The following is a 15550-nucleotide window of genomic DNA, read 5'->3' as shown; positions in this document are numbered from 1 at the left end:
GAGGGTGCAGATATTTACTAGGATGCTGTCTGGATTAGAGAGCATGCTTTATGAGGATAGGTTGATCAAGCTCAGACTTTTCTCTTTGGAGAGAAGGATGGCAGGTGACAGGATAGAGGTAAGCAAGATGTTAAGGGGCATCTGTCAAATGGATAGCCAGAGACCTCTTCCCCTTGGTGGAAACTGCTGAGTGGGCATAATTTTAAGGTGATTGGAGGGACGGTCAGAGGTAGGTTTTCACACAGAGTGGTGCGTACATGGAACATGCTGCTGGTGTGGTGGTAGAAGTGAACACATTACAGACATTTAAGAGACTCTTTGATAGGTACATGTGTGGAAGGGAAGTGTTAGATTAATCTTAGAGCAGGTTAAAATGTCAACCCAACATCATGGGCCATAGGGCCTGAACTCTGCTTTAGTGTTTCATGTTCTTTAGTGATATTGCTGCATCTTTATTGGAAGAATCACACTGGTACATTTCAACTTGTGCAATATACTTTTAATGGCTTTGTTCAGCTTTCACATACAAAAAAATATACAAGAGCTTAGTGTGTCCCTATCACAGAGCTGTGATTTAAAAAGCAAGCTTTGTCTGATGATCCTGTGGATCTGTTTTACTCTGACTCATTAGCACAGCTCAGCTACTGATCTTATCACCAGCACCTCACAAGCTCAGCATTAATCATAGCTTTCACAGTTGAATACTGTTTGGACACTTGTCTGGTCTTGGACTTGAACCATTCTGATTTACAGAGAATCGCTGTTGAGAGTAAAAACAGCAAGAACAAACAAGACAAGAGGTGGGGGCAGTCTTCCTCTCAAACCAATGCTGAACTTCCAGTTGAATACTTACACAACTGATATGGACCAGTACCAACAGTTTCAGCATTTCCAGGTACATCAAACCTTTGGCAATAACAGAGAAGGGCAAAGACAAACTTGTAGAGTGGAGCTGACATTGACAATTGAACTGGAACATTGAGAAAAGTGAGATGACATATTTGCACCAGGAAGAATCAACCTGTTTATGCTATGGAAAGTAAATTTCTAAAGAGTATAGGAAGGGGCGGGGGGAATTAGGAGAGGGCTGGGTACTGACATGGCATCACTATGTATACTAACATAGGATAGCAGCTAAAGATAAAGTGAGGATTCCTAGGGGAATTTCTGGAAGGGGATAGAATTTTAAGGCATGTAGGTTCTATTCCAACTTCTACTATACCAGTAGACTGGGTACAGATCTGCTCCATTTAGCAAATCAATATGAAGTGACCAGGTGTGGTGAAATAGCAAAACAAGACTAAGTGACCAAACAGTCTTTTTTTTTTTTTTTTTTAAAATTAAATTAAAGACGACCAGAACCAGGGGCCATAAACACTAGCTCAGCAGCAAATACTAAGCTTTAGAGGTCACGGTGCAGAACAAGCTGGCTATGGCATAAATATATACAGTGGGGAGCTGAGTTAATGAAGCAACTACAAGCTCACATACAAATATCATGACATTTTACTTAAAGGTTTAACTGAGAAAGTCCTTTCCCCACTGTGCAGCCATATAATTAAGTGAATTTAAGATACCTTCTCAGGTAAACTCATGCTCCTGGCATCTTCAGAAACTATGCAGAGTCAGGGTTTTCTCCCCAAATACTCTCTGCTGCTGTAGCTGCTCTGGGCCAGTCTTCCCCTGCCTATTATATCTAGCTCCATCAGCAGAGCACCTAGTTTCCCCTTTATTGCATCCATATTTTGTACTTGTACTTGGCAGCAATTTTATACATCTTTGCATCATACACTGACTAGTCTGCCATTTTCCTCTCCATTCCCAGTCAGTTCCGCCATCTTATAGAATAAACAGCAAGTGACTTTCCAGACAAGAGTGCTCAAGACCAAGCTATCCCAGCTTCCTGGCCAAATTTACTAACTTCTACTGCTGCCTGATTGGTGACAGGCCCACCATGGCAGGCCAAAGATTCACTGAGAACTGTTTTCACTTAAAGGTACAAGTGATGTTTAAAAAAAAAATTGGTCCAAGAAATAGGAAGATAATGAAGGAAAATACAAAATATGACAATTAACTAATTAACCAGGTAGACTGCTGGTCGCGGCTTTGTGTCATAATCACAGTAGACAGTCACTGTTCATGGGAAGATCTGAAATGAATGGTGCCATTCATTCTGTTCACCCAGATCGCAGTTCATAGCTTATAATACATATATAATACACCAGGTCGATCTGGGGTGACATGGTGAGTGAAAGGAACAATGTCACTCTAAATTAGGACTCTTTCTTTCCTGTTCAGCCAGCTGTTGAAGACGCTGCAGGTCTTTCAGGACCTGGGGGTGATCTTCCAGTTCATCGTGGAGTGATCTGGCGATCTCTAGATGTCTGTAGTCCTCTCGCTTCACAAGGCTACGCACTACTTGCAGACACCTCTCCTTTAGTGTGTAAACTGGATGGGAAGGAAAACATTCCTTGAGCTTTCACACAATGTAACTCAGTATTCTCAGTGACAATTTTATTTTTAAAAATATTAAAAATCACATTCTTATCAAACCAGGTAAATCTTCATATCACAAACCTTTTCAGTCAGTAGTATGACATGTCAGAAGAGGTTACCTGCATTATGGGAAATACAATGTGCCCACAGCAAGCTACCATGAACATTGATATTTGTGGGGCATTATGTTAATGTTTTGGTCTCTGTTGATGGATCGATATTGTTCAGGACAACATGGTGAAACTCCTGAGACAGATGGTGTTGCAGCATCATTTATGCCCTACAATGGGGGTTAAACTGGCAACTGCTCGACTTGGAAGTGGTTATGTCACTGGATCAATTAAACACAGATGGCTTGCTCTAATGACAAATCCACATTTGGAAAGTTTAATTAAAACAGAGACACGAGACTGGAATCTGGAGCAACAAATAAACCGCTGGAGGAACTCAATGGGTCGAGCAAAATCTGTGGAGGGAAACTAGAGAGCTGATATTTTATGTCAAGACCCTTGTCCAATGCAGATCACGACTCTTCAGTCAGAGGAAGGGTCTTGACCCAAAATACCAACTATCCATTTCCCTTCATAGATGCTGCCTGACACACTGAGCTCCTCCAGCAATTTGTTTTTTTTTTTTTTTTTTATAAACTGAAAGGTTTAATTTTACTGGATATGGACATGGCCGTCTTAGTGCTGATGAATAGATTTCACCCAAACACTTTTCTCTCTGACAGCCTGAACTGCTCAGATTTTTCCAAGATAATGCTGCTGTACGAGCTTAAATTGGTCACTAAAGCAGGAAGGAGTCATTCAATATACAGGGCACTTCTTCCAATTTTTAATTATGAATAGTCAAAAACCTCTGAATATGAAACAGCTTCTTCCTTGTAGGTGAAGCCTTGGTAAAAAAGTAAGCTTGGTTACTGAATGGAGCATCAGTAGGCAAGAACTATGGAGACATTGTAGTTGGAGATTTTGCAGTTGGAGATTTTCATTGGGATCATGAACTTCTAAACTACATTAGGATTAAAAACAGTTTTAAATATTGCAGTGGATATAAAGATCAATAAATCCTAAAGCCCCAATGAGATGTGCCCTGGGCTGCAATGACAGGCAAGGGAAAAAATAGCTGGGTCCCTGACAGAGATAATATTTAAATCTTCACTGTCTACAGGCAAAGTACCAGAAAACAAAGTGGAGAACAATGTGGCACTTCAAGAAGGACGGCAGGGACAAGTCTGGTAATCTTGGTCTGTGAATCCAATATTAATAAGAAATTTATTAGAAAAAATGCCTGAAGGACAGGATTAATTTACAACTGGAAATGTAAGGAATGACCAACATGGATTTGTGTGTGGAAGATCCTACTTGACTAATTTAATTGAGTATTTTTTTTTAGGGGTGACTAAATATATTGATAATGACAGCGTGGTTTACATGGACTTCAGCAAATACTTTGATAAGGTTCCACACGCAAGGCTGATCCAAAAGTTAGAGCTCAGGGGATCCAATGCAAGATGGCAAATTGGATTCAAAACTGACCTGGATTGGGAGACTGAGGGTGGTGATGAAGCATTGCTATTGTGATCGCTACTATACCACAGGGACTGGTGTTGGGATCAATGCAACACCCCTTGCAGTTTGCTTTGTAAGTTATAATTTGTAAGTTATGGAAAAGTTTGCAATTAATTGCTGGTGTTGATAGCCAGGAAAGTAGTACTGAGCTACAGAATAGTAGTGTAATTTGGCAGGACGATAGCAGCTGGAACTTAATCTTGATAAGTGGGAGATAACATATTTTGAGGGTTCTAACAAGGGTAGGATATATATCATGAATGGTAAAGCCCTAGGAAGTATTTGAAAACAAAGAGACTTGATGTTCAAGTCCAAAGATCCCTGTAGGTGGCAGTACAGAGAGATGAGGTGATAAGGAGCTACATGCAAAGTTTGTTTTCATTAGACACAGCTGGGGCTCACAACATTTTTTATGTCATGGAGCCTTACCACTAACTGAGGGCTCCATGGACCCCAGGTTGGGAACCCCTGCCTGGAGTATGAAAGCAGGGAGGTCTTGATACATCATAAAATATTGATTATATCACAGCTGGAGTACTGTGTGCAGTTTTGGTTGGCACTTTATAGAAAGGATCGCATTCCCTCAGAGAGGGTGCAGAGGTGATTCATTAGAATGTTTCAGTTATGAAGAGAGACTGAATAGTCTGGGCCTGTTTTTTTTTGGAGCAGACTATGGCAAAGTGTAATCTGGCGCAGATGTATAAAATTATTGGAGGCTTAAGACTGGGTAGATTGTATAAAACAAAAATCCCCACAACAGTGGTGTCCAAGCCCAGAGGGCACAGGATTAAGCTCAGGAGGTAATGGTTTACAGGGGATGAGAGGAAGAATTTTTTGGATATGGGGGTGATTGCAATCTGCTTGAGTGGATGGTGGAGGTAGAAAATTCTCACAACTTTTGAGAAGCATCTGGAAGACAGCTCGAATTGCCAAGATACAGAAGGATACAGACCAATAATGGAATCAATATTTGATGGCAAGGCAGGCTAGGGAGCCTGTTCTGTGATGTGTGACTCTAATTAGGAAACAATTAAAATATTATTAAGACTTATTGCAGCTGATTACCTGGTATGGTGATCTTAACTATTATGTATTGAGGCTGGCCAATCTCATTCACCTGGCCTGGGGGGGTGAAAAAGACCTCGTGGCCATTGACGAGGAGCCTGTCATCAGAGATTGCATCACGGAACATCCAAGGGTGACCTGAGGAAGAAAACAGCAATATTTGGATTGTTCAATCCTCTCCAAAGGCCAGAAGGAGTTGCCTGGACCTGAAGCATTAACTGTTTCCCTTTCCACACGTCCTGCAGGACCTGCTGTTTCCAGCATTTTCTGTTTTTGATTGTGAACAATGGAATGAATATCAGTGAACAAGTTGACAAGGTCACTCAAAAAATACAGGAGAAAGCATTTTAAATGGACGTCTTGAAAGCAACAGATTAGATAGTAATCCCAAAGCAAATTACTGTACCTAACTCCAAACCCAGCTGCCAAAGCTGAACTCAAACCTTTCTCTAGAAGTTCCCAACCTAGGGTTCACAGACCCCCAGGGGGATGGTCAGGGGCCATGGCATAAAGAAAGTTTGTGAATCCCTGCTTTGAGAGTCTGGACCATGAGCCCAAATCCATCTCCCAACCCCAGCCATACTTAAAACTCTCAACAGAAAACCTACTGCAAGATTCACAAGGCCAAGATGTATTGCCAGTGCTCAAATCAATTTTAAATTCCCTACCCCAAACCATCTCAGATCCCACAATATTACCATTATCTCTGACCATAAAGGCTTCTTCAACACCCAACCAACTTCCAGACCAGCTTATTGATCCCAGTCCCACCACCCTAATGTCACCCCTCCACCCAACCTACATGATCACAGATGAACAACCTGTTAACCCCGGATCTGCTCTGAACCCACCTGTTGATAATGGAGCAACACTGGAAAGCAGCCGTTGACCCCCAACGCCCTCTACCCCCCCCCCCCACCCAACCCACGCTCCAACATACCTGAAGACCCATGTCCGGACCGATTCAAGGACAGCTTCTATGCCACTATTATCAAAATTTTGAACAAACCTGTTGTACGATGAGAAGGGCTTAGTTTCACAATCTACCCTATTATGATCTTGCACTTTATTGTTTACCTGCATTGCACTTTTCTGTAGGTATTACGCTTTATTCTACATTATTGTTTTAACTTATTCTAGCTCAATGTACGCAATAATGATTTGATCTGCATCAACAGTATGCAAGACAAACTTTCCACTAATAGCTTGGTGCGTTATCAATAATAGAACAACAATCCATTAGCAATATGTGCGTGACCCCAGATCCAACCCCGGCCCACCTCTTAAGCTCAGACCCAAATGTCCGAGCCAAACCACTGCCCCAGTTCCCATCCCACTCCCGCACAGGGGCTGGCTCCCAGGTAAGGGGAGAGCTAGCCCCGGGACGCCCATGACCGTAGGCCGTTCTGCTCACCTGTGAAGGTGTTCATCTTGCGGCCGCTTTGCGCTGCCATCGCGGCGTAAGTCTCAGGCAACCCGCGGTAGTTGATCCAAACCGGCTGGACGCTACGGCCTGTGCAGTTACAGAAGATGACGAAGGAGCTCTGCCGGCTGTGATGGGAGCGGAGCCAGTTCACACCGGCTGCCGCGTCAAGGTTCCCAATCTCCGGCATCGCCTGCTGTACAACCCCGGGCCTGCGGCCTAGAGTCTACGTTGTCAAAAGCAACAGCCGGCCCCTAACTATGTATTGATTGGCTAATTCCGTTGTCAATCTGTGAGTGAGCGAGCTGATTGATAGGCATTTTATTTCATTTTTAATTGCGTAAATTCGAAGTCGTGATTGGATAACTTTCACGTCAATCACAGGGAAAGCAAAAACTCCGCCCCTTCGTTAACCGTGCAGGCTTGCAAATTCAGTAAAATTTAGTTGGGCGGATGTTTCTGGGATCTGTGCCAACTGATTAAGGAATAATGCCACATGAAACCATTTGGAACAGGTCCGTGGAAGGTGAAACCGTCAATGGTTTGGGTACTCATTTCTAAAGAAGGTTGCAGACATGATACATTGTCCAGCTATTGATGCTGCCTGACTTGTGATGTACTCCATACACATCTTGGACAATGTCTCCCATCCACTACATAACGTACTGGTTGGGCACAGGAGTACATTCAGCCAGAGACTCATTCCACCGAGATGCAACACAGAGTGTCATAGGAAGTCATTCCTGCCTGTGGCCATCAAACTTTACAACTCCTCCCTTGGAGGGTCAGACACCTGAGCCAATAGGCTGGTCCTGGACTTATTTCCTGGTGTAATTTACATATTACTATTGAATTATGTATGGTTTTATTACTATTTAATTATTTATGGTGCAACTGTAACAAAAACCAATTTCCCCCGGGATCAAAGTATGACTATGACTAAATTGGACATCCTGGTCAGCATGTACATGTTGGGATGAAGTGCCTGCTTCTATGCTGTATTACTCTGATTCTGAGTACTCACAGCAATTTGTTTCTGTTTTTGTAGCATCTGTATTGTTTTTATTTTTGTTTCTGTAATGGCTCATTTGGTCAATCAGTCAGTGCTTAAGGTGCCCAATGCTGCAGACCAATTCTTTCCAAAGCCATTGAATCACCAAGTGTCAAGAAGCCTCACTCACACCATAGTTAATCCAACATATTCAAGGCTTGTAGTGCACACCAGCATATTCTCTATACCACTGGATGTCATTCAATGCTCCTTCGGATCTCCCCCTCCCCCTCCCACTTTCAAATCTCTTACTAGCTCTTCTTTCAGTTAGTTCTGATGAAGGGTCTCGGCCCGAAACGTCGACTGTACCTCTTCCTAGAGATGCTGCCTGGCCTGCTGCGTTCACCAGCAACTTTGATGTGCAATGCTCCTTAATTCAGTTTTTAGATGTTATACTGCAGTATAAGTTTTCCTGTAAACTCAGTCATATTTAAGGCAGCATGGAAAACATGGTGTTAGTAAGTTTCATAGGAGCGCAGGAAATAGAACTAGGTGATTTCAAGAGAACACGAGAACTCAGTATCTGATTTATAGATACCTTTGTAAGGTAGGTAGTAGCTAATGGCTAGCACAAAGAAGCCACACTAGAGCAAATGTACAAAGCTGGAACTAGAGACATTTGATAAGGCAACCATGCATTTGCAAACCAAGAAAACTCCACTACTATTGTAATGGCTATACTTACTGTGGCCAAGTGGTTAAGGCATTGGACTAGCAACCTGAGGGTCGTGAGTTCGAGCCCCAGCCGAGGCAGCGTGTTGTGTCCTTGAGCAAGGCACTTAATCATATTGCTCTGTGACAACACTGGTACCAAGCTGTATGGGTCCTAATGCCCTTCCCTTGGACAATATTGGTGTCGTAGAGAGGGGAGACTTACAGCATAGGCAACTGCTGGTCTTCCATACAACTTTGCCCAGGCCTGCGCCCTGGAGAGTGAAGACTTTCCAGGCGCAGATCCATGGTCTCGCAAGACTAACGGATGCCTTTAATACTTACTGTGTTCAAAATATCAAACTTAAAATCCCACTCATTCTCCATTTCATGTGTGTCTCCTAGAACTTCTTAGCCTGCGTTTCAATAGCAGTCCAATCAAGGCAAGTCTCCTTTTCTAATTTGTCTTTTGTGTAATACGGATGCTTAAGTGCACTTACTGACAGGACTAGCACTGCTAGAAAAACTGGACAACCTTAAAATCATATCCAAACTTTTATTCTAAAATGTAAATAACATTCAAATAAGTTTTGCTCATGTATCTCTTAACCAATCTATCTCAGCAGATTAAATCAGCACACATTCTCACTGTGTGACATTTAAATATACTTTAGTGCTATTGTAGTTGAGAAAAGACAAAAATGAGAGATAGGATAAAATCTCAAACTCTAATCAAGGTATTCTGCATAGACTGTGCTGTCTGACAATATGCTACAGGATGCCGTGTAAACCTATATTTCAAGATCCACCCTCCATTTGCGGTCACTGCACCACAGAAAGCAGTTAGTTATCTGAAGCACTCACTTCAAGGCGATAAGGAATCAAGTGCAGGTATTAGATTCTGAATAATACAACAGGGTCTATGTGCAAATTCTCCACAACCTCTCTCCAATTCTTTCAATACTAAGCATTTGGGGTTGGATTAGATTAAGTACTGTATTTTATCTCCCCTGAGGCCTGAAAAACAATGGCCAGTCTATCAGCTGCTTCCAGTATCTCTCTACACATGAACCTATTGGGCAGAGACACCAGGCCAGGTAAATTTCAGCCAATATTCCTCCATCTGCTGTTTCCAACTAGGACTGCTGGATGGCGATGAGTGGAAAATCTGACTCAATTCTTCTCCACCTAATCCAGAAACATTGAGGGGAACTATTGTAAAAGTCTTGCTTAGCACAGAACTAGAACATACAGTAGTATTGGCTTCTAAGTGCCATTAATGAACTAGGTGATGCCTCCATGAACAGGGTTATAGCAGCCAAGGTTTTAAAAAGGATGGTAGGTATGAATTAAAAAAACCTTGGTGAGATATCCAGAATCAGAGCGAGATTAAAGAAATACTTAGCAAAAGGGGGAAGGGGAAAAGTTTTGTTTCGGAGGGGAGATTAAACTATTAGACATCCGCATTACATTTTTTTGGGGTGTGATATTTTAAGAGTATGTTTAGTACTGACTTATTGTACAACAAAAACAAGAATTCCATAATGTTAAACACAACCACAAGCATTCTTAAACTTTAGTTGAGAAAGTTTATCGTCTGTTGGCTTCTCAGCTCAGCTCAGTTGAAGGAAAAACTTTGCTGTTTCTTTGTCCCAGTTTTCTGCTGTCCTGTGCATTAATCTAAAACTAACAAATTGGAAGCACTAACCACACTCAAATTGTTTTGATGTAACAGAGAATGTAAGGGGGAGGCTGGTGGCAGGTCCAATGTTACAAAGTTTTCCACCTATTCAAATTGCTATCTCAACCTCCTTTGATGTCTTGATTCCTTGTAACATTCACTACCAATCTACTCCACAGATTTAAGGTGGTGTGGAGTCTGAAAACGGTCTTTGGATCAACTGATGAAAGAGAGCACAAACTTATTCTCCATTAACTTTTGTTTTAAACCTACTTATCTTACTAACAAGGCTCAAGTTTATTCCTTAGGACTGTACATTTCCTTCTCTTCTATTTCTACTGGCCCTGTTTTACATGAAACATCCTTGTTCTGAGCAGATTCTTGAGGCGTCTTAAATAACTCATTAAAGGAAAGACCTGTACGTTTCAACAGGTAGACAGCAGCATGCAGCCCACCAACATTCACCCAGACAGTATGAGACTTCCTCCAGAGATGACCCATTCTTGACATGGCCTGCAGCAGAAGAAAATGAATATCAGTTGTAATTTCTGGAGTTGTAGTTAGACTTTTGAGCCTATTAACACATGTTCTGGGATTACAAGTGATATGAAGAGAAAAACTGTTCAAAATCAGAACGGCTTCCATCCTGGCTTGACAGAGTGTGGTGCTCATTCATACAGGGCATCAGTCTTCAAAGGCACCGCTCACCCTTTGTGATCTTTGCAGGGTGAACAACAATTACTGTGCTTAGCTGCTTTGTTATAGTGCTCTTCGTCCTTCAGTCTGAACACTCAAAGATATCTAACCTACTGTGCTTTTCAAAAAGACTCACCTCAGTCCGCTGGGAACCCCCATTCCCCTTAGGTGCTCTCACAAAAATGAATCACTTGTGACTCAACATGAAGAAGTGAAGATGGGTAAAGTTGGGTGAGGAGCGCAGCCACTCAGTGTTGAACTTCAGTGCTCAAGATTGAACCCCATTTGGTACAGTGCCTGGACCCCGCCAATGCTGGGGACTGGCAGGCCAGCTCCAAGTGTTAATAGGCCTCTGGTCCTTCGATCTCTCCCAACACCTTCTGTTGGATGTGACAGAAGCTGCTGTTTCTCACTCTCTATATTTGGCTGTACAGCTTCTCCCAGTCCAGAGGTTTCTCTGGGGTAATAAGCTGCCTTTGAGAGGAGAGTGGGAGACAGTGGGTTCCATCACCTCCAGCAACAGGCAGTGACAGAGGCTGTAGAACCTAGCTGCCCTGTAGACATGAAGCAAATGCTGCCAGTCCCCAGGAATACTCAAGGTGCCAGCCAAGATTGCAGCATTGAGCTGCACATCTCAGCAATGAGAGGCTGCGTTGTTCATCCATGCCCAAGTAACAGGAGTCCTCACAGAACCTCTCTACTCCGACTCATGGGTGATTCAAGTTCCTACAGCAGCACCATCAGATACACACATCAATATGTTGCAATGCCACTATGATCACTGTGATGGCTGTCAAACATGTGGCTCAGGCAGTTGTTTTTTCAAGTTTATAGGGATTGTTTTCAGGACAGCAAAGGGAGTCAGGGATTAAAGACAGGGATGAGGGAGAGTTAGAGGTCAGGGACAGTAAAGGATGAATCAGGGGCAGGAGTCAGAGCTCAGAATCTAGGTCGGAGCAGTTGCAGTCAAAGACCAGTGAACCCTGAGAACAGAGTTTGGGTTGGTTGGCGCTAAGGATAAAGACCAGCAATCCCCATGGTCAAGAACAGAAGTTGGTGGCCTCTGAGAATGAGGAACCACAGTCGGCAAGTCTCAGGGTTGGAGGGCCATTTAAGTCCGGAGGTCCAAGTCCCGTGATTGGCAAGTCTTGGGTTTGCTTCCAGAGATCAGCAAAGTCTAGAAATTGAAGACTGAAGACAGCAAGTCTGAAGGTTGAGGCCCGAAGATCAAAGCACCTGGGTTGTCTTGTCCGTAGGTCAGAGTCCGGGGCCAAGGACTGGAGGTTGAAGGATTGGATGCAGCCCGTCCTGGGGCTGGTAGTCTGTCCATCAGTATGAGCCAGTGTGTGGAAAAGGGGCCTGTTTGTTGTTGTGCCCAACATTGTGTGCATGCTATGTTGGTGCCAGAATCAATAGGTTGTGTAGGTTATTGACACAAATGTCACAGTTTGCTGTATATTTCCACGTACATGGGATAAATAACTATATCTGAATCTGAACGCTCTGTGTCCCAATTGTCAAGTAATTGACAGCTTCTTACCTTCACAAAGCATTTCTTGTCTTGCGTTAGGAGAGCAGCTCTCCCAGTCTCAGGTCTACATACTCGCCCCATTTCCTTCAGACAGGCTGGATAAAGGTCCCAGTTTTTCCTCTTTGAACCTATCCTAGTTTCATTAAATATAGATGTCAGAAAACACTAAGGGTACACTTATTCAGTATTTCACCATGCTGGTCATTTTTCACATAGGGGCCCAAAGTCAGCACTTTGTTTGAACATCTGTAAATTAGAGTCAAATCCAGTCAAGTTCTCAATCAATAGTTACATGCATATCTTCCTTTCTCTAAAGCATGGGTTTTCATACCAGCTGATGTGTTAAACTCAGACCGAACCAAAGCTGTTTCAGGTTGACCCTTTTGTTACACAATCTACTTTCTACAAACCAGGATGGGTAGAGGCCACTGAGCAAATTGAAGTAACACTGACCATGAATAATGAACAAGGTCAGTAGAAATGAGGTAAAATGTTTAGGATGTGCATATGAATCATTACCTAGTCCCAGAATCATCTCTCACATTCCAATGCTTATTCAGTTAAGACAGTACCAGTAGCAGGTAGATGTTGTTTTGTTGTAACACAAAGAAGGTCCTCTCCAAACATTAAGACAGCAACCAAATGCAATGGTTCTTAAGTACTGCTTCTCTGTTGGAAGGTCTCAGTAGGCAAACTGGTAAACAACTAGAAAAAGCAATGCTTGTAATGAGAATGTACATCAAATGAACTGCAGCTGCAAGGATCAACAGAAGATATTGCCTTGTCAGTTTCCAAAGCAAATCCCTTAAGTGGCCTCCTGCTGCGAACCAGCAGAATGAGATTATTGTACACAGTTAACTAGTACTCCGTATATATCATGTCTATATATTTTCACACAAATTCTGAAAGAGTGAATTTTTATTCTTTATCTCTAATTTTGCTAATATAAAATGCTAATGCAGCCAACCTAGTGGTAACAGTGCCAGATTCACAATACAGCAGACTACAGAAGTTCCCTGATCACGGAGTGCCAGACCAAAGAGTCTCAACCTGTGTTACAACACCAAAGAGTATTCAAACCCAGGTATGCATTGATTTAATCTCTGACACCTATTTCACTGTTATAGTCCAGGAACATAGAAAATCAAAACCATTCAGCCTGGGGTTTTCCTGAAGTTGGGTGGGAGATTCACAAGTTGTCCAAGAAATTAATTAAATCTAAATTTAAATCCAAATTTATTTCAGAGTTAATTTCATTGTTAACCACATTGGCTGCTCCCAAGCAAGCAGAATGTAAATTTAGATATATGAGCTGGGCTCAGAGTCACTGGTCAACCTCACATAATATAATGCTCATATCTGGCAGTTATACCTGCATCTGAAATACAAGAAATGATACTGTACATAAGTCTTAAGGTCACAAGAGCAGGACAAAGGCGGAGTATTTTGCAACAAGCAATTTGCCTCCTGATTACTCCCATCTTTTCAAACTACATTGCAACCATCAGGAAAGAGGCAGAATATTGACTGCTTGCGCAGATGAGTGTAATTCTAGTAGGTTCAAAACTCCACGTGTCTGGCATCCCACCCTCCACACTGAACATTCCACACAAGAACTATTGGGGATAAATAATGCTAGTAACAACAACATTCTGTAATTAATAGGTCTGTTGTAAAGCAATTAAACCATAATAAAACCACCTTAATATTTCGATCTGCTAAAGTAGGAGGGACCTCCAGTTCAAATTAATGCACTCATTTTCAACATTAATCATCAAAATGACATAATTTTAAGGCAAACATGGAAATGAATGAAAAGTAAACTTAACATATCAAATTAGTACATCAGCTTCAGCTCAGTATTACACTTTCAATTGACTCAAAAGGCTGTGATTTTAAGTCCTAGGCCAGATGACATTCCTATGAAATACTTTGGGCACACTGGACTATTATGGTGCCAATGTTTAGAAGAGACATTTAGCTGAGACCCCATTTGCCATGTTAGAGTGAAGTCAAAAATCATGCAAGGATATTTCAAAGAAGTTCCCCAAGTCCTGGCAAATATTTATCCCTGTACTAACATCATTAAAAGGTAAATTATCTGGTCATGATAAAATGTACATTTCCAATAGTGGCTGAACTTCAAATTGTGTAATTGCCTCTAAAGTGCTTTGGGGTGTCCTGGGGTTATCTTCTTTATTCTTCGCAATATCTTCTTTATTTCAAGTATTTTACATAGCAGTTCAAAGTTCAAATTTCAAAGTAAATCTATTATCAAAGTACATATATGTCATAGAAACATAGAAAACCTACAACACAATACAGGCCCTTTGGCCCACGATGCTGTGCCAAACATGTACTTATTTTAGAAACTCCCTAGGGTTACCCATAGCCCTAGCTCCATGTAACTATCCAGCAGTCTCGTATCTGTCTCCACCACCGTCACCGGCAGCCCATTCCACGCCTTCACCACCCTCTGCATAAAAAACTTGCCCCTGACATCTCCTCTGTATCTACTTCCAAGCACTACATACAACTCTGAGGTTCATTTTCTTGCAGGCATACTCAGTAAATCCATAATAGGATCAATGAAAGACCGCATCAACTTAACCGTTAAACCAGGCTGCAAAAGACAACAAACTGTGCAAATACTTTATACTTTATCGTCGCCAAACAATTGGTACTAGAACGTACAATCATCACAGCGATATTTGATTCTGCGCTTCACACTCCCTGGATTACAAATATTAAAAATAGTTAAAATTAGTAAATATGAAAAATTTAAATTATAAATCATAAATGAAAAATAGAAAAATGGGAAGTAAGGTAGTGCAAAAAAACCCAGAGGCATGTCCAGATATTTGGAAGGTACAGCCTAGATCCAGGTCAGGATCCGTTCAGCAGTCTTATCACAGTTGGAAAGAAGCTGTTCCCAAATCTGGCCGTACGAGTCTTCAAGCTCCTGAACCTTCTCCCGGAGGGAAGAGAGATGAAAAGTCTGTTGGCTGGGTGAGTCGTGTCCTTGATTATCCTGGCAGCACTGCTCTGACAGCGTGTGGTGTAAAGTGTGTCCACAGACGGAAGATTGGTTTGTGTGATGTGCTGCGCCGTGTTCACGATCTCCTGCAGCTTCTTTCAGTCTTGGACAGGACAACTTCCATACCAGGTTGTGATGCACCCCAGAAGAATGCTTTCTACGGTGCATCTACAAAAATTAGTGAGGGTTTTAGGGGACCGGCCAAATTTCTTTAGTTTTCTCAGGAAGTGAAGGTGCTGGTGGGCCTTCTTGGCAGTGAACTCTGCTTGGTTGGACCAAGTTAGGTCATTTGTGATATTGACCCCGAGGAACTTAAAGCTTTTGACCTGTTCCACTTGCGCACCA

General features: G+C 42.2%; 2 protein-coding genes across 5 annotated transcripts in view; both read right to left on the bottom strand.

Annotated features, from left to right (window-relative positions):
- Window positions 1–484: 484 nt before the first annotated feature.
- vhl (von Hippel-Lindau tumor suppressor) lies at window positions 485–6809 on the bottom strand. Its single transcript, XM_072280134.1, has 3 exons — window positions 6550–6809; window positions 5136–5273; window positions 485–2448 (listed from the first exon to the last, which is right to left on the bottom strand). Exons 1-3 carry the CDS (start codon window positions 6746–6748, stop codon window positions 2264–2266), a joined length of 522 nt encoding a protein of 173 aa, XP_072136235.1. The 5' UTR covers window positions 6749–6809; the 3' UTR covers window positions 485–2263.
- A 2006-nt stretch (window positions 6810–8815) lies between these two features.
- Window positions 8816–15550, bottom strand: part of thumpd3 (THUMP domain containing 3) — a 38771-nt gene continuing 32036 nt past the window's right edge. For 3 of the 4 annotated variants that reach the window (XM_072280666.1, XM_072280668.1, XM_072280667.1), the window contains exons 9-10: window positions 12178–12301; window positions 8816–10454 (exon numbers count right to left, since the gene is read on the bottom strand). In XM_072280666.1, the coding sequence (XP_072136767.1) occupies window positions 10239–10454; window positions 12178–12301 (340 nt within the window). In that variant the 3' untranslated portion in view covers window positions 8816–10238. Of the gene's footprint in view, window positions 10455–12177; window positions 12302–12327 lie in introns of those variants that run through there. The other variant, XM_072280670.1, reaches the window with a different exon arrangement.

This window comes from Mobula birostris, chromosome 16 (assembly GCF_030028105.1).
Source record: "Mobula birostris isolate sMobBir1 chromosome 16, sMobBir1.hap1, whole genome shotgun sequence".
NCBI classification, from domain to species: domain Eukaryota; kingdom Metazoa; phylum Chordata; class Chondrichthyes; order Myliobatiformes; family Myliobatidae; genus Mobula; species Mobula birostris.
This window is presented reverse-complemented; position numbering and strand designations above follow the sequence as displayed.